This window comes from Aethalodelphis obliquidens, unplaced genomic scaffold, assembly GCF_003676395.1.
Source record: "Aethalodelphis obliquidens isolate GAN/ISIS:26980383/991018 unplaced genomic scaffold, ASM367639v1 scaffold31, whole genome shotgun sequence".
Taxonomy (NCBI): domain Eukaryota; kingdom Metazoa; phylum Chordata; class Mammalia; order Artiodactyla; family Delphinidae; genus Aethalodelphis; species Aethalodelphis obliquidens.
In genome coordinates, this window is record NW_020837975.1 from 2896179 (window position 1) to 2920806 (window position 24628).

Consider the following 24628-nt stretch of genomic DNA (forward strand, 5'->3'; position numbering starts at 1 on the left):
AGACAAAGTAAGAAGAGAAAGAAGAAGGGAAGAAGAGGAGGAACCTTGAAACCTGCAGGGTTAGTTAGACTCATCTAATTATGAGCAGATAAATCCACAGGGGGAGAAACATATGTAAATTGTAAGTCAGACGTAGTCGCAGGTGCTCCGCTGTGGGCTCGGTGGGCTTTCTTTCTGTGCAGGTGGTGGTTTGGGGGCATGGAAGCTGATCTGTACTCTGAAAATACACAACAGTCTGGGTAGTTGAGTCACATGCTGTCCTAGGCATGTATGTTCTTCATCTGAATAGATGGAAACAACAGATATAAAGAAACATTTGAGGAGAAGTAATTAACCATAGTCTCCCAGAGATAGATAAAATATTCTACTAAAAGAAGGACATTTGGGGATCATTCGTTTTATAATGAAAGCCAGTGTGAGCCCGCACGCTCAGAGCGACGTGATTTATTGGCTAAATCTTTACAAAAAAGACTGTAAACGTCGATTTTATGTTTAAAAAGAACCTTTGTAAATCAATATACCATGAGTTTGTATATCCTAACACTGTTATCACTGTGTATTTCCTTTGGTGTAAAATGCTATAGAGCATTTAAAAAAATCCTGTAAAAAGAAAAATGCAAATAGGAAGAAATCAAATTGGTGTTAGTGTGATGTAAACTTGTCTAAAAGCAGTGTTTCCCTTTGTGTGTGAAAATTTGTACATGAATTTTTGTTCCTTTTCCCCACACTAGCAAAAATATTTATTCTCTTTTGTCTCCCTTGGGGGATATTATTTTAGACAAAATGTTAATCTCTGTGAAGCACCATTGCTCTTTGGATTAGTATACGATAATTGGACTGCCTTTGAAATAAAAGCTAGGAAAGCAGTAACAAAAATAAAATAAAAACTAGATAATTAACTACCATTTCTGTCTGTTTAGAAACTTAAAGGTATGTTTTCTGTAATTAATTCTCTAGTCATTTGTGTGTTTATTTGCCCTCATCACCTCTTTACCTTAGATTCTCCTGCAAGAATTTGATACCCGGAAACCTCAGTATGAACAGCTAACAGTGGCTGGTCAGGGCATACTGCACAGACCTGGGGAGCACCCATCTTTCCACGGGATTGTGAAGGAACAGCTAGCAGCTGTGACCCAAAAATGGGACAGCCTCACAGGACAATTGAGGGACAGATGTGACCGGATCGACCATGCCATTGTTAAAAGCACCCAGTATCAAAGCCTGCTGAGAAGCCTTTCCGATAAGCTGGCCGACTTGGATAATAAACTCAGCAGCAGTGTGGCCGGGAGCACACACCCTGACGCGATGAACCAGCAGCTGGAAACAGCCCAGAAAATGAAGCAGGAAATAGAGCAGGAAACGAAGCAGATCAAAGTGGCCCAGGCTCTGGGAGAGGATCTGGCAGCCCTGGTTAAAGAAGAGTACTTGAAAGCTGAACTTAGTCGGCAACTGGAAGGCATCTTAAAATCATTTAAGGATCTTGAACTAAAAGCAGGTTTGTGTGTCTTCTTTGAATGCATGTATTTCCTGGAAATAGGGATCAGTGAACTCCCTATTTCCAAGCTGTTGGGGAAACCAGGCCCCTAAAGTGAACCTGCCCACAGTGAGAGGTGCATGCAAGGAGGGTAGATTTGGGTTCACATGCACACACAGTGTTGCAGGGGCGGGGAGTTCTGCACAGATAATAGGCGGACCCCGTGCCGGCAAAGTCCACTTTGCATAGGCCCATGGAAACTTCGGGTACTCCAGATTAGTTTTTACAGACTTTCAGACATAGAGAACAGACTTGTGGTTGCCAAGGGGCAGGGGAGGTAGAAGAGAGATGGAGGGGGGAGTTTGGGATTAGCAGATGCAAACTATTAAAAAAAATTTTTTTTATTGAAGTAGAGTTGATTTACAATCTTGTGTTAATTTCTTCTGTACAGCAAAGTGACTCAGTTATACATATACATACATTCTTTTTTAATATTCTTTTCCATTATGGCTTATCATAGGATATTATATAGAATGGATAACCAACAGGGACCTACCACATAGCACAGGGAACTCTATTCAGTCTCCTGTGATAAACCAAAATGGAAAAGAATATGAAAAAGAATGTGTATATATGTATAACTGAATCACTTTCTTGTACAGTAGAAAATAACACAACATTGTAAATCAACTATACTTCAATTTAAAAAAACCGTAAAAAAAACAAATTGGTTTTTAAAGGTGTCAGTGTTTATGCTATGCGACAGTCTTGTTTCACCAGAAAAGGAGACGACTACAGTTATTAAAAAAGGCTTGGCATCGTTTTCTTGATAACAGCTAGTTCGTCTGGCTCCATCATGGAAGCTTTTCCAGAGAAACGTGTGAGAGAGAAGCATTATGCACGATTTCCTCTCTCGCCTGCTGTAGCCATCACTCTGTGGCCGCTGAGCCCAGGATGGTCCAAGACAGCAGCAGCAGTTCCTGGGCCCGAGAAGGGCAGGCCAGAGGAGAGCCCGTTGGTGGCTGTTTGTCATTTGCCAAGTAACACTAGGCACTCAGTTTATGTTTTTTAATAATTGATTGGATTTGTTTACTGATCATAGCAACCGTTTCAGACTTACTCCTTGATTTTGACGTGATATGGATAGCAAACATTACCTATGATGATTACAGTGATGGTGACTATTGTTAGGAACCCTCTTCCGTGACAGGCATTCAGCTCAGAGCTTTACTTGCACGCACTGTCACCTCATTCCCACGACAGCTTCTATCAATGTTGCCAGCTCACACTTGGGGAAATGAGGCCCAGAGGTTTAATCGTTCACCCTAGGCCCTCCAGCTCTTGAGAGGCTGAGTTGGGATCCAGACCCATGTCGTCCCCATGGGCTGCCTTACATTGCCTCCATGATGGGTAAAAATTACACAGGTGGAGACTTCCCCGGCGGTCCAGTGGTTAAGAGTCCACGCTTCCACTGCAGGGGGCACGGGTTCAGTCCCTAGTTGGGGAACTGAGACCCTGCATGCTGCAGGGCCAAAGGAAAAAAAATCACACAGGTGGAAAAGTCACATTTAATAAGAGATTGGTTATTTATCAGCATCACCTAGAGCTTTGAACAGTTGTCACTTCCCCGCCCTAGGATGGAGGTGGCTCTAGTATCCAGCCTCTATTGTCTCTTTTCTTGCCATAGTCCTCACCTCTTGCCCTTCCCCCACCGCCTTTGTCCATAACGTAAGCGCTTTTGTCGTTCTCATAGTCAGTGCTAGTAGCCCTTGCGTTTAGATTATTCTGTGTATTTATTTGGTGGTTTTTCTCTTGGCTTTTTGCAGATTTATTCAACATTTTGATGTAAAATAAACATGTCTGTGGTTTTATTTTTTAGAGAACCATGTCCAGCATCTTCAGTCAGCCTGTGCCAGCTCTCATCAATTTCAGCAAATGTCTAGAGATTTCCAGGCTTGGCTGGATACCAAGAAGGAAGAACAGAACAAATCTCCCCCGATATCAGCCAAAGTCGAGGTCTTAGAGTCATTAATGAAAGATCAGAAAGACTTCAGGAAAACTTTGACCGCCGAGTCTCACATTTATGAGAAAACCATGGCGGAAGGTGAAAACCTGTTACTAAAAACACAAGGGTCTGAGAAGGTAGCGTTACAGTTACAACTGAACACGATTAAAACCAACTGGGATGGATTTCAGAAGCAGGTGAAAGAAAGAGAAGACAGGGTGAAAGATTCACTGGAAAAAGCTCTCAAGTATAAAGAACATGTGGAGATGCTCCAGCCATGGATAGACAGGTGTCAAAACAGCCTCAAGGAAATAAAGTGTAGCTTGGATCCTGCTGAGACAGAGAAATCTCTTGCCCAGTTAAAGTCTCTGCAGAAGGAGAGGGACCAGCACTTTGGGATGGTGGAACAGCTAAACAGTGCAGCCAGCAGCCTGCTCCGTGTCTGTGAAGTGGACAAAGAGGCGGTGGCAGAGGAGAAGGAATCCCTGCTCCAGAAGTTGGACATGGCCACCGAGCAAGTGCACAGGAAGAAATTCTCTCTGGAGAACATGGCCCAGAAATTTAAAGAATTTCAAGAAGTTTCCAAAGAAGCTCAGAGGCAGCTTCAGTGTGCAAAGGAACAGCTAGACATGCACGACTCTCTGGGGCCCCAGGCTCACAGCAGTAAGTCCCTGACTGTGTTGCAGACTCAGCAGAAAGCCCTTCAGACCTTGAAGCCTCAGGTCGATCTGGCCCAGGGGCTCGCCCAGGACCTTGTGGCGGGGGCCTCCGACTCCAAGGGCACCTCCGAGGTTCTCCTCCAAGCAGAAGCCTTAGTCCAGGAGCACAGCGCCCTCAGCCAGCAGGTGGATGAAAAGTGTTCCTTCTTAGAAACCAAGCTTCAGGGCATCGGCCATTTCCAGAACACCATCCGAGAGATGTTTTCTCAGTTTGCGGAGTTTGATGATGAGTTGGACAGCATGGCCCCAGTGGGGAGAGATGTGGAAACGCTGCAGAAGCAAAGGGAGGCTATTAAAGCCTTCTTGGAGAAACTGGAAGCGCTCATCGCAAGCAACACCAATGCCAATAAGACCTGCAAGATGATGCTGGCCACGGAGGAAGCCTCTCCTGACCTGGTCGGCATCAAACGGGACCTGGAGGCTTTAAGCAAACAGTGCAACAAGCTTCGGGACCGTGCACAAGCCAGAGAAGAGCAGGTGGAAGGGACCATCACGCGCCTTGAAGAATTCTACAGCAAACTCAAGGAATTTTCTACTCTACTCCAGAAGGCTGAAGAGCACGAGGAGTCTCAAGGCCCTGTTGGCATGGAAACAGAGTTGATTAACCAACAGCTTGATGTGTTCAAGGTAGGGAGTGCTTCCTTTGTACTCTGCGTTTTGGTTATTCAAAGACATTACTGATCGGTATAGAAGGAGATGGCCTATTTTGTAGCATCTTCAAGTAGGATTGTCATGCAGTGTTGGAGCTTAAATGAGAATCCGTGGGCGGAGGGGATATCCGGGTACGTGGGGTGAGTCCAAGCTTCCTGGGGCTTTGGGCCCTCATGGGATAAGGCCTGTGATGAATTAGGAGGTCAAAGGGTGCTTGGAAAGCTGGTGTCTGTTTCTGATGTCACTCACAGCTGCCCTCTGGAGTGACCACGTCCGTATTTTAAACTCAACCGCGGAGGCCCATCCATCACATCAAAAGTGTGTTCTCTTCATGTTTGCGTCCCAGCATTTTCTTTCATGGTGAATTATAGTCTTTTCCTGCTCTTTCCCTTTTTATAGTCTTCTCCTCCTTCTTAATTGAATTTCTTCCCCAAGTTCCTATTTTAAAAGGCAGGGGTAGAGTTCCTTGTTGTAATCCTGGCCCCAGACGATTGGGAGTAAATTATTTCTGATGGGACTCTGAGCGCCTTGGGGCTGAGAAATGTGTACCGACTGGCAGCACCCAGTGATGCCTGATGATGGAGTCGGAGGAGAGGGTGGGCCAGGTCCAGGGTCAGTGATGTGAATCCGCTTAGGGTAGCAGGTGCAGAACTCGCATCTCGTTGGAGAGAGGGTCACCTGCACAGGGAGGGTCCTAGCTGTCCAGCCTTTGCTGCACAGGGCTGACAGGAACCTGTAGGGTTGCAGGGGATCCTGTTCTATTCATGAGGTAAGTTTTACTTTCCAGTAAAGGCTGCAGTGATGCGTGAAGCATCAAATAGGATTAAATAGAAACAGAATTTGCAAAACAACAAATCATTTCCCAGGAGAAATGAATATAAATCAAATAGACCTCCTGAATTCTGTGCTGTTATACTTGACAAAGTCTTTCCTTTGTTTCTCTTTCGTGGTGTTATTTTTAGGTGACTGAAGTTTGAAAAGTAACTTCAAAGTAGCTTCTTTTTCTTCTTTGTTATATTATGGTTGTTTGCTGTTTATAGAGTGCCTTTGAAGCCCAGTTTCTTCAGGGATTAAGAACCTGCGGTTCTGTATTTGGGTCTTGATTCTGGAAGGAGAAGGAAGCTGCCTCACTGTTGATTTAACTTCATTGCCCTGTCACACTTTCACACTGTGGTTTGCAAAATAAAGATTTCATATAAGAGAACTGTCTGTTAGAAAAACAAAGTTCTGTGACAGTTGCTGCTTGGAAGACAGGGGGTAGGGGGGTGCTTAGGAGTGAGTCTCTGGAATTTTCTGTGGGACCTGACAAAGCTTGAACGCTTCCATGACAGTGATCAGGTGGTCTTTGTACTGATGAAAGTTGAGCATGCTTTTGTGAAACGTTATCATTTCTTTGGGTTTTCTGTGACTTTGTTTAGAAAAAGAGAGCATGCCTTTATCTCTCTTCACTGCTTCAACTACTTATAGGAAAATGAGCAAAAGTAATAATATCGGTGCTGCTGCTTTGTCCACGCCCCCTCTTTGGGTCCCCAGGCATGAGGACAGTGAAAAACATGGCTCTGCTTGTGGAGAGGTCTTCGGAAAGGAAGCAAAAGCAAGGGATAGGAGGGGCTCGCTCACGCGTTGCTTTGAAATTATTTTGCAAACTGAAAAGCACTAAATAAGCATCGTTACTGTTCATGGTTACACAGATTGCTTTATTTGACTGTGAAGAAAAGCAAAGTGATCATGTCTTCTAAAATAAGCCACTTGGCGTGCTGTGTCTATGTGTTTTCTCATTACTTTTTAAGGAGTTGACTGATTTTAATGAAATTCAGTAATAAAGAATATCATGACATACCCTCAGTGTCTTGAGACCCAGTGACTGAAATGAAAGTTTCCAAGTAGACAGTCATCTGCATTTGGTATATGCCAGTGCCATAGGTAAAAAACAATAAGAATATTATGGTAAATATGCTTACACAATCACTGATTCTCTTTTCTTTGTGTGTGTGTTTGCCAGTGTATGTTCTAAAAACTAACAGTTACAACAGTTAACATTTATTATGGGCTTAGTGTGTGTCAAGCATGACTCTAGACTGTCTTTAATCCTTTTGACAGTCCTGAGAACTGGGTACTGTCATTATCCCCATCTTATTGTAAGGAAGCAGAGACCCAGGGAGGGGAAGTGACTTTCCCAAGGTCACACGGGTAGTAAGTGTCAGAGCCTGGATGTTTTGGTGGATATAATGCAGTGTTTTGGTCAACTTTATTCATCACGTTGTACATCTTACACTTCTCTGGGAAATTTTCAAATCATCTTTGCTGGAGACTGATTTGGGTGGCCTGAGTAACCAGCCATTGTTGTTGGTTTGTTTGTTTTTCTGATTTTTTAAAATTGAAGTATAGTTGATTTACAATATTGTGTTTGTTTTAGGTGTACAGTACAGTGATTCAGTTTTATATATATATGTATATATGTGTGTGTGTGTGTGTGTATATATATATATATATATATATATATATATATATATATATATTCTCTTTCAGATTCTTTTCCCTTATAGGTTATTACATAATACTGAGTATAGTTCCCTGGGCTATACAGAGGTCCTTTTTGTTTATCTATTTTATATATATTAGTGTGTATGTGTTAATCCCAAGTTCCTAATTTATCTCTCCCCACCCCCCACCTTTCCCCTTTGGTAACCATAAATTTGTTTTCTATGTCTGTGAGTCTCTTTCTGTTTTATAAATAAGTTCATTTGTATTTTTTTTTTTTAGATTCTGCATAAAAGCAATATCATATGATATTTGTCTTTCTCTGTCTGACTTCACTCAATATGACAATCTCTAGGTCCATTCATGTTGCTGCAAATGGCATTATTTCCTTCTCTTTTATGGCTGAGTAATATTCCTTTGTATATATGTACCAAATCTTTTTTATCCATTCATCTGTCAATCAGCCATTGTTTATTTTAACCCAGAGCACCAGGAACACTCACTTAAGGAACGTGTTCTGTAAAGCCAGACACTATGATAACAGGAGGTGAATGTGTGTGTGTGTGTTGTCTTAGAAATGTATCTCTAGATGTTGTGATGAGGATAATGACAGTTACCACCAGCACCAAACATTTCCTTGTCTTAGTGATTATGTCATTTTTGATTGAAGTTGTAAATTATCTCAATTCAGATCTTCACTTAGTTTTTGTTGGAGATTAAGCTTTGGTTGGACATTAGTTTTGTTTTGTTTTGTTTTGTTTTGTTTTGTTTGCAGTACGCGGGCCTCTCACTGTTGTGGCCTCTCCCATTGCGGAGCTCAGGCTCCAGACGCGCAGGCTCAGCGGCCATGGCTCACGGGCCCAGCTGCTCCACGGCATGTGGGATCTTCCCGGACCGGGGCACAAACCCGTGTCCCCTGCATCAGCAGGTGGACTCTCAACCACTGCGCCACCAGGGAAGCCCATGGACATTAGTTTTAACATAATATTTTAGGAAGATTTTAAAAATTGCTTTAAGTGGAATAATTTGCATTGAGTAAAAAGCTAGTATTTTGCTATTTTATAGTTTCTAAAAATAAAACAGAAAAGCACCGAAGTACTGGGTCTATTTTCATTACAGACTTCGAAATATGATGCAGTTTGACATGACTCTACCTGGTAGCTTCTGTTTAACCTAATGTCATGGGTAAAATCTTATGACAGTTTTTCATACTATAGAATAAGCTGCCTTCAGAGTCTTTCTGGAGCTTCATAGCTGTTACCCAGTTACTCAGTCGGGGTACGTTATATTCACTGGGAGCATAATGGATTATTTAAACTAGGTAAGACAGACCTCTTGGGTTCCATTCTTTTTTTTTCCCCCCCTTAAACTTAACCTAGGAAACAGCAGTTAATGTCCTTGACAGGATAAAATTAATTCATGTTTAATACCAACACAAACATAATGATTGAAAACAAATGCTGTTCTGAACCAAAAGTCCTAATTCACTGTCAGTGAAAGCTATTCGAAGTTTCCGAAAAGAGATTGGTACTACCCTTTATGTTACTTTAGCTAGGTTTTTAAACAATGTGGATTGTTTTCCTGCTTCTAAATATTAGTCATTGGATTAAAATGTCTAAAGACTGAGGTATTTTCTATTACTGTTGATAACCCAGAGTACCATTTTTCTACTTATACTTCTGTATTATTGCATTAAATTCTGTGTACACTGTCATAAATTCCTAGGCAGAAAGGAAAAAGTCCCCCTATCCCTACCTCCTGTTAAAGATTCCTGCTCAAGATTATCTTCAAATCTAAACTACATTATCAGGTAATATTAACGTTTCCACATTTCTATTTTATTTTTCAAAGACATACCAACTCTATACAAGGAATAGGTGCCACCCTTCCTATGATGTCATCAACAGCCAATTATCCCCACACTGAATTGATTTCATTTCAGTGAAGAGCACAGAAACTTGATGTTTTAGCGAACATATACAGTCACATCCCAGCTAAATATATGACCCTCCCCAGCTCCATCTAGGCCGTGGTAAAAAGTTTTACCCACAGCCTGCTTACTGTTTTTTCTGGCCACTCTGTTGCTTCTCCAGTTGTCATTCGGTTTGTTCCCACAAATGAACACATCACTGGTACAAGTCTCTCTGAACCAAAGATTTCTAAAAGCAGGGAATTTTTAAACCGAGTTGAAACCAGAGACAGAGACCGGAACACATGTAATTGTGCTGTGATAAATGTTCTCTGGTCCAGGGGAAGGCAGTGTGGAACCCAGGCATCCTCCTGAGCATGTTGGGTGAACTAGAATGCCAGGCGCCGTGAAGCTGGGGAAGCCGGGAGGTTTGAGTCCTAATTGTAAATGGTATGGCTGAAAAAAATCAATTTCCAAGTATCCTCTTAAGATATTTATTAAATGATCCTACAACAACCTCTGTAATGTCACCATATTTTTAGAGATAAAATTAAACTGTCCAAAGAATGCTTTAATAATGATTTCTCAGTGGCCCGTATTGTTACATAGAGATCAATGACAAATTGTTCTCTGTTTTTGTCAAAAACAGGAGCAAATTCAGTAAAGCTGTCGCAGAAGAGGTTTTTCTTGGGGAAATATTCTTACTTGACTGGATTTTTGTTAATGAGCCTGTGTTATCAGGGAGGTTTCGTAACACCTTCCTGTGGTATTTTTAAAGGTGACAATGTTTTCACTATAGAAACTGTACTTTGATGCATGGGCTTTGTAGGAAGGTCACATTATTCAGTCAGCTATATCAGAGTGGCTTTAAGATGTTAGGAAGAAAGAATATCACCTATGCTGGGCAACACAGAAGGCCCACCAAAGCAGAGGCTGCACGAGGCCACTACGATGGCGCTGATGTGATGGCAAGGTTCGTAAGACTCCATGGTCGCACCACACACACCAGCAGAGCCAGTGGGGCCTTCTTCCTACTCCGAAAGGCTGTCCTGGTGGGGAACGTGGCACGAGGGCTCTTTCCATGTTTGCTTCTAACTAACGCCATGCTCTTGGTGTCATGTGGCCTCTTAACTCCTATGGCTTCATTTAAGATCCAGGAGTTAGACGTAGGAAACAAACTTACCGTTACCAAAGGGGAAAAAAGGAGGAAGGGAGGGATAAGTTAGGAGTTTGGGATTAGCAGATACATACTACTATACTATATAAAATGAACAACAGGACTTACTGTAGCACAGGGAACTATATTCAATATCTTGTCATAAATGGTATATATATACTATATATATTCAGTTATATGTATATAACTGAATCACTTCTTTGCTGTGCACCTAAAGCTAACACAACATTGTAACTCAACTATATTCCAGTTTAAAAAAAAAAAAAGATCAAGGAGTTCATGTAGGTTGTTCTGAATGCAGTTCCAGCCAGAGATTTTATACCAGGGGATTTTTTGGTGGTTTTGTTGTTAACTGGATAAATTTGTATCTTCATTTTAAAGTGGTTCTCCCCGCCACCCCCAGCCCAGACACACCCACCGGCACACACAAAGCGCCAGGCTATAGCATCTCCTGTCATTATCATGGGCCTTCCTTAGATAAAAGGAGATCTACATAATTTATTTTACTCTCATGGAAAGTTGCTTAAAGGGGTGTGTGTGTGTGTGTGTGTATGTGTGTGAGAAATGGGAGCAGAGAGGGAGGAATTTGCTTCGTTGTTTCGAAATGATGCGTTGGTTTCTGGATAAGAAAATTTGATGGGTTAATGTTTTTTAAATGTTTCTCTAGGTCTATAATCATTCATTAAATAATAGCTTCGGGTAGGTAAATGCTGTGATGGTAACTTCCAGGAAGAAGAGGAGTGCATATTACAGATCCTCCTTAACATTCAAGATAAATTCCCATCAAGATCAGTCACCCTGTTAAGTGTTTCTGAATTTGTTTGCTTTTGTCATGGGGTCTGAATATCCTATTTTCCTTCAAATATAAATTATTTTCCACTGAAATAAATAGCTACTGCATGTTCATCTGATGACTATCCTTGAAAACCCTTGACCCATTTATGTGAAGCTGTTTATCAGTTTATCAGAAAACTAAGAACACAGGTTGCTTTCCGTTTTCCTGAGCTAATGGCATATCAATTTTGAAAGAATAATAGAAATTGTTGTTTCTAAGGCCTAGTTTTGTACTCACAGCAAAAAAAACCACATCTCTTGTTTGGCTTCTAATCCATATTTCAGGAGCACCTGGGCCAGGAAGATACTTTGGTCAGTTTTTATGGATAATAGTGCATTTACTCACAAACATTGTCCATTTACTGCACTTGAATTTCCTAATATCTCTAGCCTTTCAGCTCTAAAAACTCCATGTTTCAGTTGGTAAAATTAGTCTTTTACCTTTTCTATGATGTGGATCATTGTACTTTGTGGTAAGATTTTTCAGGAACTTTTCTTTTAAAAGATTTAATTTAATTTTAGAAATATAGAATGAGAAAATTATACTGTTTTGCTTATAATTCAATTAGCATTTGTGTACTTTTCTAAAATCATCTGCCTTTAGAAGATTTTTTAACTGAATCACATCTAGTAGGCTGTGTAAAGTTATGTTTTGAGACCAGTTTAACATTGTGATTTCTGTATGTATGAAATAATACTGTTGACTACTTTTCAGAAGAACCTTACTCATTTTATTCATTGTGTATTTCTGTCTTACGGAAATGTGAGAGAGCTAGGTATCACGATTAGCGTTTAACACAGTTCAGTACATCTCGATTTTACTAACTTTAGAGACCATAGCATTGAAAGTAGCTGCATAAAGCAAATTTAGGAAGAAAAGTTCAGCCAGTCCAGTTCTGCGCTAAATGTGAGTTCTTTTATGTTATCCAGATAGATCTTTGGAATCTGATTCCAAGTCACAAAGATAAATATACAAGTTGTTGTCATCAATACCAACGTAATATTAAGAGTACAAATTTCAATTTGAATCAGAATCTATCAGGATCGTCCTTTGTAGAGTTAGTTGAAATCAGCTTAATAAAATAGGAATTCAATTATTAAATGAATGGCACATCCTTAAACATAATCAACTAGAGGACATTTTCCCATAGCACTTCCTGCTTCCCAGCTGTACTCTGCTCACTTTCTCATCCATATTCTCCACTTTACCGTAAGCCATGAAGGGGCGGGGGTGCTGCCTCTCTGGGCACCAGCACTTTGCCAGGGCTCTCCGTGCTGTTTGGTAATAGTGGGCACTGTTTGATGAATGGTTGAGTTTATGAATGAATTGTCTATGTAGCTTTAAAAGTGTACTATCCACATGAAATGTGAGGTTGCTGTTCTTAGCTTTACAGAAGGTTAGAAGACTAGAATAGAATTGTGCTAATGATCCAGAGTTAGAGCCTAAGTTGGGCGGAATTAGGGCCATTTTTTCTTATGAAAAGTTCTGGGAGGATCTCTGTTTAGAGAAAGGCCCTGGTCCACATTCTGTGGAAACTTTATTATTCATGTAGCCATGAATAAATAGCTTATATGGGAAGGGAGTGGCAACTGACAGTCAAACCCTTAGTTTCTGCTGATTCCAGCCTAGGGCACGACCCACTGTTCAAACATGGTAACTGTGGGCACGTTTTTCTTTGTCTTATGATCCACATGTCACAACAGCCTGTGTGATTAGACAGGATCAAGTGCTTGTTGCAGTATTTCACTTCTTGACTCTGAAGAGTGGGCATTGATATTATCATGCTGATGGGTTGTTTATTATGTATATATTCCCTTCTAGTTGGCTATAGATATTTTTTCCAACTTCATGATGGCCATATACTGAGTTGTATCTAATAATTGTTGAATGGGTGTGTAACCTGTAGAGTTCCAGTTATGGATAGATTTTTTTTTTCAAAGATTCAGTTCTTAGGTTTATAAAAATCATTTTGGAATATTTTCTTATGAAAGGTAAAAAAGGTCCATCCCACATCTTTTCTGTAAAGTTATCAGAGAAAGTATAGGGTTGTTTTTAATAGAACTGTCTTCACTTGGGGCCAGCACAGTTTTACTTATGTTCAAATGATTATTTTGTGAGATTGAGGAAAGAAAATCTGCCCTCTATCTGCTACTCTGGCATGGTTGCTTATTTCATAAGATAAGGAATGGATAGATTTTACTTTATTTAAATGAATCTATGAAATTTCCCCCCACACACACCCAAAGGCTAAGGTTTGGCTTGCTGAGTTAATTTTCAAACAGTATTTTTAAAGAGTGTTTATTCAGTAGATTAAAAAAAGTGGGTGTGATTTTGTTAATGAAACATCCAGAGTCATTTAACGGCCCTTGATCTTTGCCTGAGTCTTGCATCAAATTCAAGAGGAATGCATGCTTATTAGTAACGACTAATATTCATGTCCGCTAATATTCATATTCTTCTTCTCGAAGAAGCTTAGGAATAATTGATTCTGGAGAACAGTTCTACTTGAACTTGGGTTTTGAAAAGAATGACACAAGAGTCGACTTGAAAGTGATGCGCGCTCTGCATTTGCAGACACTAAACGTCTAAGAGTCCGCAGCTGCAGCGCACGGGAGTATGGTTTCATCTGAAGGATGGGGACCTGTTAGCCCTTATCCCTGTTTCCTATTCCCAGGGGTGCAGTCCCGGCGGGGCTCCTGGTGTCTGTTCCGCCTCTGCTCGCCCCTCCCCCACCTCCCCAGTTACCAGATACGCGAACCCGCGCCGCCCTCCCCGCGCCTCCAGGACCGGGTCTGGTTCGCGCTGATGTCACCACCAGGCGGTTGCCTCGCAGCCGCCCGCCTCTGGGCACCTCCCCCTCAAAGGCTCGAGGGCTCCCGGCCGGACGGGGCCGGAGTCCGGGGGATATGCCCACGGAGTCCGGTCTCGGGAGCGCGTAGCGGCGGAGTGGGAGCCCGGGCCCCGCGGCGGCGAGGGGCGCGCGGCAGATGCGCCCCCGGGAGCGCCCGGGCTCGGGACGCCCGCCCGCCGCCTCCAGCTGCGCCTTTCAAGGCCGGCGGGGTCCCAGCAGCCCGAGCCTTAGAGGAAGCCCGGAGCTCTTCTCTGCTGCAGTTGCCTCAGGTGGATCCGTCGTCTTAAGGAGGATCAGATAAGAGTCTTTGAAAACGGCTTTTTTTTTTTTTTTTTTTTTTAGGGGAGTTTATAGTACACCGTGCTTTGTGTTTACTTTAAACGGTCGCTGGATTGTACTGGCCTGGCCGCCCAAAAGCCTATTTTTTCCTCTTTGGATAATTCTGAATAGTCTCGAAGAAGCTTAATATGGGTAGAAAGACTGCCTTTCGAATCAAGATTATTTATAGCTACTCCCAAAAAGAGTAAAAGAAAATTTGAACTTTCTTACCGCATTAGACTTAACTTATTTTTCTCTGAAGACTTGTTCTGTGCCTTCATTGGAACAGTCCATGGTCCCTGGGTTTGTCTTTTAAGTTTCTGAACCTTGGTTTATTTATAAAAGAGATGGAGTTTTGCAGGCCGTCTTTAAGTGGATTACAGTTAACCAGAGCACTGCTGAAATTAACATTCAGCCAGCTAAGATGCTGGCTCCTTTGGAAATTTTAACCTGGAAATCTCAGATGCAAAATTAGAATAAAAAGGGAAATGGACCGACAATGGAATGTTCTAAGTGTTTGAGCCACTGTTAAGTGCATTATTTGGTTTCTTTTTTCTGTGTTTTGGAGTATATGAAAGGGAACTTTGGGGGCCTTTCTGGGTAGGAGGAGGAAGGAGACTTCTGTTCTCTGCTCATGATGCACTTTATTTTTGAGAGTCATTCTCAAACCACCAGGTAAAGGGAGGGTTGCAAAGTAGACCGGTGCCCTGCTGCTGGCCTTAAACACCTCATCTATGACGACGTGTGTTATGTGAGATGCGTCCTTGGGCTGGAGACACTTTATAGTTCTGTTCAGAAGTGTGCTTTGCTGAAAGATGCATTGCCTTATTTCCCACTTTCTGTGTCAAGAGCTGCAATATTTGTTTTAACTGTCTCCAAAATGGGCAAGCCGCTGAGCAGACCGGACTGTTTACGTCAGAATCCCCCCTGTGTAGGGAAGGGTGAGGAAGAGGAGGACCTCAACATCGAGGACTGTTACGTCCCGCAGCGCTCCATCTACGACACGGTTAGGCTGAATGAGCAGATCGACTCTGGTTCCAAGGGGAGCCTGTCTTCCAGGCATTTCACAGATCGGACTTTACCCTACAGTCACAGAACACTGGATGTCAGTTCTTTATGCTCCAATGGTGCCCTTGCTTCTTCCAGTGCATTTGAGCTGAGAGGCCGTGAAACTCACAAACTCGATGAAAAGATGATCTTTGATGCCCTCAAACTAAATAGCGATATCATCCGAAGCACAGGATTACCCAAAGCCAAATCTCACGCAGAAAAGAAAGAGCATAGACGGTCATGGCGAATGTTCGTCCCAGCCAATTTTATGGATTATGCAAACAAAAGTGAAAGCTCTTTTGTTGAACCTCCTGATCTGTCAGATGCTGTTACCAAGGCTGGCAAGTGCAGAGGGGGTAGTAATTCTCTCACGTCGGAGGAGGATGACTCTGGGTTATGCAGTCCTCCAGCCGAGAGGGAAGAAAAACAGGGCATTTTACCTGGAGACCCATCCCGAATTAGAAGCTTGTCTTCTGCTGAAGATATTCACATAGCAGAGCAATATAGACCCTTTTTTTCTGTTAATTCCATCAGCGAACAGAAAATCCCCTTGCTTTCATGCAGAAGCGCCCACCTTGATGACAACTTCAAAACGATTTTACATGATGTTTCTCCACCAGAGGAAACAAAACGTGTCAACGGTCAAAGGGAAATCCGTGGTGAAAATTGCTGCCTGCAGAATGATGTCAAAGAGAGCAGTCTTAAGGCTGACCCATTCATTTTGCCAAGAGAGGGAGAAAACAAGTGTATTTCTAACCCCAGAGAAGAAGGAAAAACATATGGACCAGGAGAATTACAAAGCACAGCACGAAGTAGGGAATTTATGGGAGGTTCTCCTGAGGATTTGCCTCTCCCTCACACAGATCTGGGGGGAAATGATGTAGATGGGGGTAGCACAAGTTTAGTAGAAAACCTGACATTATTGACACAATACGATTTGGAAGAATCCAACGTAGCATCTCAAGAGGACATGGAGGCTCCCCTTTCTGCCCAGGAGATGGAGGCGATCCCTATGCAATGCTCCCCCAAATTCAGAGCAGTAAGAAAGAAAGCCACTGCCCGAAAAATAAGGGCCCGGGCAGGAACCTTGGACCCTGTCTGTAATGGCTTTCACTCAGTTCAGGTAATTAACGGAGATGGGAAATTCTGTGATGCCCAAGGTCTGTGGTAGTGTTGTCAAGTGGCCACTGGTGTTTCCAATCATGGTCAATCCGGTCTTGTCTTTGGGGGGGTTTGACTAGTACCCTACCAGATGACAGATATTGATATGATCATAACAACAAATTAATTAGGGACCGTTTTTGAGGAGCGTGATTATCCCCAGCTGTTTGGAGTCCTGCTCCTGGTTGTAGAGACGGTGGCTGTTCCCTTTCATTTGAATGCCTCCACTGTGAATTTTTGTTAGGCTTAGGCTTTTCCACAAATTGTGGTTTAAGACCCAGCCATTTAAGGGCAGTTATATTGGATTTATTAAGCTCGAACGGGCTTAGGAAGGTACCAACACAGTATTGTTTTGGTCTGAGAAGTGCTTTCCTCAAATTGAGGACTTTTTACACCTTCTGAAAATATTCTCTCAGTAGCTCTGCATGGGGGAGAGAGGTAATTGTGCTGTATTTTGCCCCTCACTTGTATAGCCCCTCACTTTTGGTAAGTGGTGAGTGAGGTAAGCAAGTAAAGCGTACTGCCTTGTAATAGGGAGAGGTTGGTTGTCAAGCCTGTAATTTTTTTCTTCCCACTTAGATTGAAGTTCAGCTATTTTGGTCCTTTTCCTAAGCTCTTCTGGTAAACTTTGCCTCAGAGGTAATTTTATTTTATTTTAAGCTTCTCTTGTGTTTGTGTACTCATGGGTTAGATTGGGGGGAGAGTCTCTCTTCCTAGGTATTTTGTTACTGAGAGATAAGGAATTTGGACACTATCAGTCTATGAAATAATTGCTCTAATCAGGGATGCCCTTTCCATGAGGTTGCATTAAATGGCATGCTAGTTTGAAAGCTTAGCAGAGTACTTTTTCTTTTTTACTGTATTTTTACAGTTTATTTGTAGAAAGTAAACTGTTAGGAGTATATAGATTCTTTAGTAGTTATCTTTTTTTAACCTTAGTGTATTTTTGTTAGCACTTGAGAAAATTAGCACAGACTCACCCAGAACTACGCTGATAGGCAACCCTGAAATTCATTTCTTTAAAACCAAGTCCAGGGATTAAGGCAATTTACTGGAACGTTTTTATTAGGTTTTTGTTTTGTTTTGTTTTGCCCTGAAAATTAGCTGTGAGGGAGAATAAAACTTTCCCCTGCATCCTTATGTATCAGACAAGTTCCTGGAATTAAAAATGTAGCAGTTTCCCTCCCCCCTCTTTTTTTTGGTAAGTAGTAAAACATATCTACAGCTATTAGTTCCTAGAAACAGTAACTTGGAAAGTGGTATAGAAAAGAAGTAGGATCATAGCACCAAATTCTGTTTTCACTACCTTCCTGTAAGTTTCTATTGACTTATTAGGTAAATTATTGTCTTTTTTAAAAATCATGAAAGACATACGGTAATTTTTTCCCAATGATTTGGGGAATTCTTATAATTCTTTGTTTATGTGTAGTTGACTTTTTATACTGAGTATTGTTATATAAAAACAATTAGCCAGTGTGGAAACTGTCTGCATTTTCTGTGGAAGAAGTTTGGGCTTTTTGCTAAGAGGGGACTTTTAGAAGAGATGATCATTTATTTGTTTGCTGTTCTTTAATTTACTCATTCATACTATAACACAGAAGTATCCTGTGTGCTGGGCTTGCTCCAGAGTCAGCAGAGTTTGTCTCTGGCAGCCTCTACATCTTTCAAAATTATTTTCCATACTGTGCCTGTAATTTTTTCTTAAGTCCTATTTTGATATTTGTTTTTATTGTTTTCATATATTCTGTTTAACTGTTCATTCACTTGGACTGTTGATATACTTATATAGTGGCCTGTTGTATAATGACTCAGCGCCCCAAACCTTGTCTTACCTTAATCTCTAGCTGAAGCTTTCCTTCCTTAGTTAAATTATTTGCCTTCCTAGCATCCTTCAAGCCCTATATTAAAAACATTTGTATTATCTGTGAAAGAATTGATGTACCCCCCCAGTATTATCTATTGAGGGGTTATCATCATATACCCCAAGATATAAATAAAATTTTCTATGCTGATATTCATTTGGCAAATCATTAACAGGTCCATATTACAAGCTAGGTACTGTGGTAGGTCCAGGGTATAGAACGACTATAAGGAAAAAAAAAATTTATGCTTTCATGGAACTTGCATTTTACCCTAATACATTAATTAGATCTTTTGCCAGTTACAGGCAGCGGGGCCTATAAGTTGGGTGGGATGGAGAGTCGGCAGGGAGAGTGCTGGAAAACTGCTGACAGAGCAGGCAGTGATCCAAGGGTGACCAGGGTTGCTGTGCCGGCCCTGTGTGATCAGATCCGTGGGGTGAGGCCTCCGTGCATCCTGCAAGCCCGTCGGCATCTTGACAGGCGTTGAGGGGCTAGACGTGTAGGAATCCACACTATTGCAGTGCCCATCTACCTCTTTTTTCTGTTTCTTTCCCTGTATTTGCCCCTCTGGCTCACGTCATCTTCTTGTCAGTGACCTCCATTTCCAATTTGAGTCTCAAATGTCATTTGCCAGTTAGCAGCAGGCATCCTTGGAAGGGCCTATAAGGATTCTTGCCAGGAAGGCTCATCTTGGGCCCTCATTACCATTTTACTCCTTAGCATTTTCTATACCTTCTTTTTTTTTTTAAATTGAAGTATAGTTGACTTACAATGTTGTGTTACTTTCTCCTGTACAGCAAAGTGACTCAGTTATACATATACATACATTCTTTTTTCTATTCTTTTCTATTATGGTTTATCACGTATATTGAATATAGTTCCCTGTACTCTACAGTAAGGGAACTCGTTGTTTATCCATCCTATACGTAATAGTTTGCATCTACTAACTCTAAACTCCCAGTGCATCCCTTCCCCCACCTTGGCAACCACAAGTCTGTTCTCTCTCTTTTAAATTAATTAATTAATTAATTTTTGGTTGCATTGGGTATTCGTTGCTGCGCGCGGGCTTTCTCTAGTTGCGGCAAGAGGGGGCTACTCTTTGTTGCGGTGCATGAGCTTCTCTTTGCAGTGGCTTCTCTTGTTGCGGAGCATGGGCTCTAGGTGCATGGGCTTCAGTAGTTGTGGCTTGTGGGCTCTAGAGCGCAGGCTCAGTAGTTGTGGTGCACGGGCTTAGTTACTCCACAGCATGTGGGATCTTCCCGGACCAGGGATCGAACCTGTGTCCCCTGCATTGGCAGGTGGATTCTTAACCACTGCGCCACCAGGGAAGTCCCACAAGTCTGTTCTCCATGTCTGTGAGTCTGTTTCTGCTTCGTAGATAAGTTCATTTGTGTCATATTTTAGATTCCACATGTAAGTGACATCATACGGTATTTATCATTCTCTTTCTGACCTGAATGGTTTTGATAATATTGTGAATTTATATTTAGTTTACTTTCTCATTATTATTCATAAAGCAGCTGTAACACATGAATAGGCAACAAAAATCTTTATTTCTAATAATCTATACCTGATGATTGGACAGATGTTTATATTTGGTGGCTGTTAGGTACTATAATTCATATAATTATTGTTCTTTCCAATGCAGGTGTTTCAAAAAGAAGAGATTGAACCCTTGCAGGTTAAACAGCAGGATGTGAACTGGCTGGGTCAAGGCCTCATTCAGAGTGCCGCTAAGGGCACCAGCACCCAGGCCTTGGAGCGGGACCTGGACAATGCCAGTGCACGATGGAAGACCCTCAACAAGAAGGTGACGTTACCACCCCCTTTGCTGTCATTTCTGTGGATTGTTCTTCTCCAGCATTTGCTGTGACCACCAGTCGTATTTCTAGTAGCCAAGCTTCCCTAAACCTGCCTGTTCCTTGACATCCCCATGAACTGATAGCCCACCCTAGATGCCCCCAGGGCTTGCTGGGCAGCACAGAAGCAGGAAGGACCTCCCCCACCCACTGCCTCCACGAGGATAGGGACCTGACCGCACAGCTGTGACGGCAGGCGGCCAGGATCCTGGCCCTGGGCTGGTGGGAGCACACGCACCTCCAAGGGCACAGGGGCTACTTGGCTCCATAATCAGTGTCCCATAGGGATCTGGGCTCCCTGTTGCCAAATCCTTTACTTATTTTGCAAAGAACTTGGAACTCTCACTTTTTATGTGAAACCTAATTTTCAGATGTCAGCAACTCACTCCATACTGTGTAATAGGTCACACAGTACAGCTCTGTGTCTGTTTGCCCTGGACTAAGGGTTTGCACCTCGCTATAGATCATTAAGTCCAAATACTATTTTACTGATAAGATGTAGATCCCACCTTTTTCTAAATGCCCATGATGGAAAACACTGGAAAATAATGCTCTGATATCTTAAGAAGGTGACGCTGACGCACAGTGGCAGCTCTTTATGTGACAGAAATGATCAGAAAAGGATTTCGGGATGGCAGTGCTCATCTAGTGGTGGTCGTGGTGGGGGATTGTTCTTGGAGTTTTCCTTGCGTTGAAATGTGAAGCAGTGGCTGGATCTCAGAATGACATTTATCCTTCTTTAGAGTTTGATTCATACCACAGCACTCCTCAAATACAACTGGGATGCAGTGTCAGGTGTGAATACTTTCCATGGAGCTTAAAATATCTTGCCAACTACTTTTTCAGCCCAAAAAGAAAAGACCTTTGAGGGGGCAATAGGATATCTCTATGCAGAACACAGAGACTCCATTTACTGGGCGACAAAGGCGCTGGCTTGTCAAGAAAGGACTCTATAGAGCTTGGATCTAGCAGAATTTAATTGGATACTTCATAGTTATTTTGCCTAGCAGAACGTAATTCTGATTCTCCCCACAATAATATTGTTGTTTAAATCTTAGTCTTTAAAAAAATATTCAACAGTAGGAAATAAAGAATGAATCCCAGGGATAATGATAAAAATGAATAAGGCACTGTTTCTTTCAGTAACCTTAAAATATTTGAACCATTCATTGCTAATCATAAATGTATTGGATACTTCCAGAATCTCAAAGCCTTCCCCTTTTGCACTGACTGGTTGAGATGGCAACCTTATCTCCTTGGCTTACTTGCTAACTTTGGGTTTGTCTCCTTTCCATCTGTATCCTGCCCACTAGCAATGCTTTGGGTGAATTTTAAGTGAGAAGGAAAAGAAAATTTGTGACCAGATGGGAAGATGAGCATGGAAGTGTTGGCTGGTGGGCAAATTTCATTTTTCATGAATGCAGTAGATAACTGGGGATCCCTGGTGCTGTGCAGGTGGCCCAGCGAGCAGCCCAACTGCAGGAGGCCCTGCTGCACTGCGGGAGGTTCCAGGATGCCCTGGAGTCCCTACTCAGCTGGATGGTGGACACCGAGGAGCTTGTGGCCAATCAGAAGCCCCCATCGGCAGAATTCAAGGTGGTGAAGGCCCAGATACAAGAGCAGAAAGTAAGTTAGCAGAGCTTTCGTACTGTTTCATGTTAAATCTTAACAATGAGAGTAAAAGTTCACCTTGTGACTCTCTTTATTTGTGTTAATAGGATATCCTCGTTAACTGGTAATCAATGCTCTAGACATTGTTTTGTTAGTCATTCAACAAATATTTGTGGACCATCTGCCACAGGTCAGCCATCGTTCCAGGTGCTGGAGATATATCACTGACTACAAACCATAGACGTTCCTCATCGAGTTTAAGGTTTAGTGGTAAGGGAGGAACGGGGAGAGAGAGAGACAATAAACAAAGTAAACACGTAAATGGTGTTACATTAGCCATCGATAAATAACACTGGGATGGGAGATAAGAGTTATTAGCAAGAGACAGAGTGCGAGGGTGGGGGACAGGAAGTGCTGAGTGGAGGGGTGTGTGTGTACAATTTTAAAAAATAGTGTAGTTGAGTTCGAAAACATCACTTACTGAAAAGGTGACTTCGAACAGAAATATTGTTCTCCTGTGTATTAGGTTGATGCACATGCAATTGCCTATTTTATAGAGTCAGTATGGGCAGTTTGTTATGGTTCAGCCTGTAGTGACATGGCAGAGAGTTGATTCACATACGCTGAGAACCATACTGCTGTGTCTTTTGATTCAGCAAATACAGGACCCAGTTGGAAAGACACTTCTTAGAGGGATGGTCACTACTTGGGGCCACATGTACAATTTTTGTGGTCATTAGGAAGCATTTAGTGACCTGTCCAGTATTGATTTGTCAGCCATGACTTGAAATGACACGTGGGGGGGTGGCACCTGGCACACAGCACACTGATAAGGCTTCTCTTTAAAAAGACAGGACCTTTAAAAGGAAGAGGCTGGATTAAGAGGCTTAATTGGGTTTTGACACCCAGTACTACTCTCTCTAAAAATTCTTCGAAGACTTTAGTATCTTGGGAAATTAACTTATTAGAAATAGATTTACAGGTATGGATTAAAGAAATATAACAGGAAACACATTGCATTTGTTTGATTTTTGAAAAAATATGGTAATATATAATGATATGTAATAAAATAATATATATGTATAATTTATATAATGTAATAAATATATACTATAATCTGGTGTTAAATATAATAGTATAATTGCTACCATTCACGATTTAAACATTTATTATTTGCCCAGAGTTAATGAACTGTGCTTAGCCAACAAAACCTGTCTATTGATTTTGCTTTCTTAATTGCTAGAAGCTGTTCGTTAAAGTTTACCAAAAGTAATCCACTTAATTGTTCTCTTTACTGCCTAAACCACTTGTTGTACTTTGATTTTATGATGGCTCTGACCTGTGTCAAGAGAGGGCATCTCTTCCCCTTCTCTTTAGCCCTGTTCCCCTCCCTTCCTGCTGTGGTGGCCTTGATCCCAAAGTGACAGTGAGAAAATACCCTTCCACCTTGTTACTTCTGGGTGACTGTCTGTGCCTTTGGTCCTTAGGCATCAGTCAGGGTCAGGTTAAGGAAGCAGTGCGGTACTCAGCATTCTGTACACCTGTGCCTTCCTCACTGCTCTTCACACAGGGCCTGGGGATTGCACTTATTCCTGAAATACTTGTTTTGATTCATTGGAGGAAGGGAATCCTGATTTCTGGCTACCTATGTCAAACACTCCCTTCCAGGTTTCTCAAAATGAAGCATTAAATTGAAATTTTTTCCACGGCTCAATCCTAAAATATTAGTCTTCCTTAGCCAGCTTTGGGGATTTCTGACATGTTTCCCCCTCGGTTCATTGTGGACATGATATTTAAAGGCTCTTTTTAGTTTTCATCCTCGTAAAGAATTTTAGGAGCTATCTTACCCCCTAAAAGCAACCAAGAGCCTCTAGTTGTAGCCTCACTAGCTTGTGAACTTGGTCTGACTTTCAACTTCCCTTCTGCGTTGGATTCTTTAATATGGGGAAAGGTTTTGAAAACAGCAGTGATTTATAATGACCTTTTCTATCTCAACGGGACAGATCACTGTTGATTGTTTAGGGCATTCACATTTCATTATAATAATTGGGATCTTGCGCTCTCAGTGCAGAGGAGTTATCCTAAGCGGCACATTCTACTCCATTACTTCATATTAACAAGTTAATAACGAATGGTTCAGTGGCCTTATCAATATTTGTTTTATTTAGTATGAAAAGCCGCCACCGCAATGTTTGACACAATAATAATGAATCATTAAACAAAATGAGTTTTTTTGAAAAAATCCTACTTCTCAGGTCCTTTTGTATGTGAATCCACACAAAGTTATTTTTGTTACATATCACAAGTACTTTGTGTATGTTTTCCATATGTTGATAAAATTATCGCTTTGTTTCCTTTCTTTTTATTTATTTTTTTTTAAATTTACTATTGTGTCTTAAGCTTCTCCAGAGATTGTTGGATGACCGCAAATCTACTGTGGAGGTGATCAAACGGGAAGGAGAAAAAATTGCCGCCACAGCAGAACCTGCAGATAAAGTGAAGATTTTGAAACAACTGAGTCTCTTGGATAGCAGATGGGCGGCTTTGCTTAATAAGGCTGAAACAAGGTAAATGCTTCCAGTCTTTGGAAAGAGCACCAATGGCGTTCATACTGATTTCTTGTATTTTGGTAATGCTTTTCTTCAAATTGTTATTTTCCTGTGTT

At 41.7% G+C, this 24628-nt stretch overlaps 1 protein-coding gene across 22 annotated transcripts in view; it reads left to right on the forward strand.

The window, feature by feature from the left end:
* DST (dystonin) overlaps positions 1 to 24628 on the forward strand; it is a 497966-nt gene that overhangs the window by 394570 nt on the left and 78768 nt on the right. For all 22 annotated transcript variants that reach the window (XM_027126879.1, XM_027126873.1, XM_027126884.1 and 19 more), the window contains 5 exons: positions 1000 to 1495; positions 3354 to 4825; positions 20142 to 20303; positions 21808 to 21978; positions 24364 to 24530. In XM_027126879.1, the coding sequence (XP_026982680.1) occupies positions 1000 to 1495; positions 3354 to 4825; positions 20142 to 20303; positions 21808 to 21978; positions 24364 to 24530 (2468 nt within the window). The remainder of the gene's footprint in view (positions 1 to 999; positions 1496 to 3353; positions 4826 to 20141; positions 20304 to 21807; positions 21979 to 24363; positions 24531 to 24628) is intronic.